The sequence below is a fragment of the Octopus bimaculoides genome, chromosome 6 (assembly GCF_001194135.2).
Source record: "Octopus bimaculoides isolate UCB-OBI-ISO-001 chromosome 6, ASM119413v2, whole genome shotgun sequence".
NCBI lineage: Eukaryota > Metazoa > Mollusca > Cephalopoda > Octopoda > Octopodidae > Octopus > Octopus bimaculoides.
Window position 1 is genome coordinate 1,495,853 of NC_068986.1, and position 5,538 is coordinate 1,501,390.

Below are 5,538 nucleotides of genomic sequence, written 5' to 3' on the forward strand. Positions count from 1 at the left end.
ATATATATATATATATATATATATATATATATATATATATATATATATATATACACACACACACAGACAAATATAATGAAAAAGTGAAAATAATACAATGGAATATAAATAAGATTGTAAATAATTATAAATTATCATTAATATAAATAATATAAAAACCCCCAAAATATATAAAAGATAGAAACTGCTACATGTTTGAATAAGTTGATGTACAAATTATTTTATACTGGTAAATTATCTTATGTGTACAAAGAGTTGAAATATAAAACAATTATATCTTAAAATAACATTATCATCATTTACAGAGCAGTTTCATATCAGAAAAATACATATGCACGTAAAATCCACATTGTTACTGAGAGCAACATTTTTGTATGGACTGGAATAATGTTGTTATTTAATCAAATAACAGAAGAAAAACATCATACTGAATGAAATGTTATCTAGAATATATTGTCATGAGAACTAGATACATCGTATAATGTATCTAGAACTACATAACTCAATGAACTGCCCTTCCTTTTTCAACACAGTAAGGTTTGAAGGTAGTTATTTCTAACAATTCAAGTAACCACATAGAGCTACCCCTCTCATAGCTACATCATAAAGCATTTCATTTGGTCTCTCAACCACCTCCACCATCCTTCTAGTATTTGCATATGCAGAAAATAATGTTTATAATGATTGATGATAATTACAGTAATAACAAACAAGATAAATACAGTTATAATAGTAAAAAATGAAAGACTACTTACTAATAGAGTTATCTGGGGAGACAAAATGCCGCCGATACGTCCCCACACTAGGCATGTACCAAGTCCTATATTTCTGCAAGAAAAAGTAACAGATTTAGCTTCTCAATGATTATGGACATATCTATAAATGTTGCGTTATTGAGATACTTTTTACGCATGCCTCTGTGTGTATGTAAAAAATATTTTTAATTCATGAACATTTATAAAATATCATAAATAAAATTATACTTATATATACATAAATAAAATATAGCGTAGAATAATAAAATACGCTTATTTGATGGCATAAAAAATGCATTGGCACATTAGATGCATCCCAATATTAGCAACATGCATTCACAAAATCAGAAAAATATTTTAGTGCATTAAAGCTTGTAATACAGGCCCTGAGACATATTTTGGGGGAAAAAGTGCATTTTATATGCAATGAAATACATAAACGTTGGAATATCAGAATACTTTAAACAGGTGTAGCTGTGCAGGTGCAAGTGTGTGGCTGTGTGATAAGAAGTTTGATTCCCAACAACACAGTTCCAGGTTCAGTCCCACTGCATGACACTTCAAGCAAGTGTCTTCTACTATAGCACTGGGCTGACCAAAGCCCTGTGAGTAGATTTAGTAGATGGACACTAAACGTGTGTGTGTGTGTGTGTGTGTGTGTGTCCGTGTCCCTTTCTCATCACTTGACATCCAATATTGGTGGCGAGCTGGCAGAATCGTTAGCATGCTGGGCAAAATGCTTAGCGGTATTTCGTTTGCTGTTAGGTTCTGAGTTCAAATTCTGGTGAGGCCGACTTCGCCTTTCATCCCTTTGGGGTCAATTAAATAAGTACCAGTTATGCACTAGGGTCGATGTAATCAACTTAATCCCGTCATCTGTCCTTATTTGTTCCCTCTCTGTTTAGAGCTCTGTGGGCAATAAAGAAATAAATATTGGTGGGTTTATGTCTGTGTTGTTGTTAGGCAAAAAGAGACCAATAGAGTAAGCACCAGGCTTAACAATACATGTAGTGTGTGTGTGTGTGTGTGTGTGTGTGTGTATATATATATATATATATATATAGGTGTGTGTATATACACATATATATTTATATACACAAACATACACACACATACATATATACACACATATGTGTGTATGTGCGTGTGTGTGGAATTTCAACATCAACAAGAGTATTTTTGTTTGTATGTATGCATGTATGCATGCATGCATGTAGGTGCAGATTTGTATCTTTGATGCATGTATTCTCATGCATATAGCTGCATATCTTATGTATGTATCCACCCAAAAAATGGAACAAGAATGCAACAGAGGACAATAAAACATCCGGACAGATAGACGATGCGAAGATGGACAGGAAAAACAACAAGGATGGGTCATTCGTGGCCTTCTCTCCTCAGTCAAGTTTCCAGATTATCCTTACAGTTTCGGCCGGTTACACTTGAGACTGTTCAAATCTGGCTGGCCCCAAAAATCTAAGCTAAGAGCATTAAATATTTTGGGAGAAAGCAAGCAAATGTGTACGACAACAAAAACAAAAACAAAAACAACCAGAGTAAATGTTACACAATTACAAATACAATCAACAAGAAGATAACAACAGGTGTCTTTCGACTAATTAAAAGCGAATCAAGGTGAGCTGGCATGTGTAGAGTGAAAGCCTTGAGGCAGGAACATAGGAGATGAACCAGACTGGAACCGGGTGCAGCCATCTGGTTTACCAGTTCCAATCAGACTGTCTAATCCATACTAGCATGATGATGATGATTGCTAAACAGATAAAAGTAATGATTTCACTCCAATATACCAGTATTAGAAGCATAGCAGGTCTGATTGATTTGTCACATGTATTGTAAATGTTGCATGCAACTGACTTTGTGGCCCCTTGTGTAATCAACTGCAAATTGGAAAACGTGTGGGAGGGAGGGTGAGAGTGATTGCAACTCACATTTTTTTTTCTTTTCTTACTTTGCAATCTGATAATGAATACAGTTGAGCATAATACTGTTCGACGCATACAAAGCTGAGGTCTGAATATGTAATCTTGTTTATCTTACATTCGTAAATATATACACTCTCTATATGTGTATGTGCATACACATACATACATCTCTCTGTTTGTTTATTTGTTTGTTTGTGTGTGTCTCTCTCTCTAAATATATATATGTGTGTAAGTGTGTGTGTGTATGTATGTGTGCATATGTATGTGTGTGTATGTATGTGTGTGTTTTTATATGTATATATATATATATATATATATATATATATATATATATATATATATATATATATATATATATATATATATATATATATATATATATCCAATATAGGCAGAAGCAATGAAAAAGTACTCAATCCAGTGAGAGATGAATATCAATTTAATACAGAACCGAGAGAATAATTTGTTTGTATTTTTTAAAAATATATATAATGCAAAAACAGAACCTGAGCGATTGCTTGGGAATACATAGCATATGTTATAAATATGCCTTGTTAAAGTATCATAACAGCATGAAACTATTAGTAGCTCTTGTGGTTGTGTATTAAATTGATATATTTATGTTAAATTTACATATATATATATATATCTAGGAAAAGATTTTCTCAATACACACACACACACACGCATGCACACACACACACACGCATGCACACACACACACACACATGCACACACACACACACACATGCACACACACATAAAACATAAAAAATCAGGAGGTATGAGAGGTGAATATATTCATTTAATCACTTGAACTCCTTAGATTACAGCTGTTTCACAGCCTTCCTCATATAGCAAGAATTTCAGAGTGAAAGAAATTGTTTACATGTTTGCACTAATATGCATGCTCTACTTTATATAATGCAATTATATATTCACAAATCAAAACAAATAAAGAAAGTTAACTCTGCGAGGTGAATCGCTGGTGTATCCATGATGTTCTGATGAGCTAGCTTCTTTTTTTTTTTGTTAACATTAAGGTCGGTCAATTCCCTGAATTTCTACCTAACACCTTAATCAATATGAACCAACATATCTTCATTTTTACTGACCAAACCAAGCTAATCTTATTTAGTTTTGGTCTTTCACATATTGTATACATAAAGAGATTTTGCATGTATACTTATGAGTTGAATCCTTGGTGTAACCAGGATGTTCTGGGGATCTGATGAGCTAGCTTTCTTTACTTGCATTGATTTGTGAATATAGCATGCATATTAATGCAAACATGTAAATATAATTTTTTTCTACACTGAAAACAGTCAAAATCCTAAGGCTGTCAAGTGGTTAAATAAATGTATATTCACCTCCCATACCTCTTGACTTTTTATTGCTTATATACTCCTCATAAAAATCAGATATTCTGGATTTCTGTAGCATAAACACTCTGCATTACACTTCTCTATGTTGTATTACTATGTGGTCTGTTAGCCAAGTCCGTTAGAGGAGCTTTCTGTGATTGCCACACAATTCTGTGAATCCAAATCTTATACTACGAATTTATATATAATTGGAATAAATTATGTACAAATTTGTTCCAGATCTTTGTGCTCTGAGATCACATATTGCAAAGGTCAACTTTGCCTTCTCTCTTCCTGGGTGCAATAAAATAAAGTAGTTGTCAAGTATCGGGGTCGATGCAACCAACTATCCTGTTCTCACAGATTTCAGGCCTTGCACCTTTGTTAGAAACAATTATTGTTATTGAAATGTAATGTGTCTTGAATGGCACAACAATGCAGAGTGTACTAAAATAACTGTTATAAATAATTTAATTATTCATGGTCTAATATAATATTTCAGAATACAAAAATTCCTTCTTCAGATATTGCTTGGAAGTAATGGAATTACATTTATCCATTGGCATAAATCTGTATCACAGATGGGGCAGTTAGCAAGTGTACATTGATTGCTGTCCCTTGCTCATTTCTTTGCTATTTATTGTTATTTTCAGTTGAAGTTGAGCAGCGGTAGGGATCTAGTGTTGTTGGGATGTTTTATATTCTGGCAGAATTGTTAACATACTGGACAAAATACTTTGTACATTTCCAAGCCCTTCATGCTCTGTGTTCAAATTCTGCCAAGGTTGAATTTTATTTCATTATTTTGGGGTTAATAAGATAAGTACCAATTGAACACTAGGGTTGATGTAATTAACTATTCCTCAACTCCTCTGAAATTGCTGGCCTTGTGCCAAAATTTGAAATCATTACTACTACTACTACTACTACTACTACTACTACTACTACTACTACTACTACTACTACTACTACTACAAAAAAGGATGCAAGCTGGCAGATACATTAGCATGCCAGGTGAAACGCTTAGCAGTATTTTGTCTGTCTTAACATTCTGAGTTCAAATTCCGCCAAAGTTGATTTTGTCTTTCATTCTTTCAGGGTTGATAAAATAAGTAACAGTTGAGCACTAGTGTAGATGTAATTGACTACCTCCAACCCCCAAAATTGCTTGCCTTGTGCCAAAATTTGAAATCATTATTATTATTATGACAGAGTAGTGTAGCAGCAGAAATGAATTACTATCACCTTAAATGCTTTATGGGATTTAGTTACAAGCTTTACATTCTGAGTTGAGATCTTGCTGAAGTGAAATAAATGCAAAACATATCTTCTTAACGTAGAATTCACATTTCTATATACAATTTATTGATCATGAAAAAATAAAAAAACACAATAGCGAATAATATATATATACGTATGTGCATATATTATATACATATACATATACATATATATATATATATATATATATATATA

At 32.8% G+C, this 5,538-nt stretch overlaps 1 protein-coding gene across 7 annotated transcripts in view; it reads right to left on the reverse strand.

Annotated features, from left to right (window-relative positions):
- Window positions 1-5,538, reverse strand: part of LOC106881073 (organic cation transporter protein) — a 311,309-nt gene that overhangs the window by 22,139 nt on the left and 283,632 nt on the right. For all 7 annotated transcript variants that reach the window (XM_052968543.1, XM_052968540.1, XM_052968541.1 and 4 more), the window contains one exon: window positions 756-828. In XM_052968543.1, the coding sequence (XP_052824503.1) occupies window positions 756-828 (73 nt within the window). The remainder of the gene's footprint in view (window positions 1-755; window positions 829-5,538) is intronic.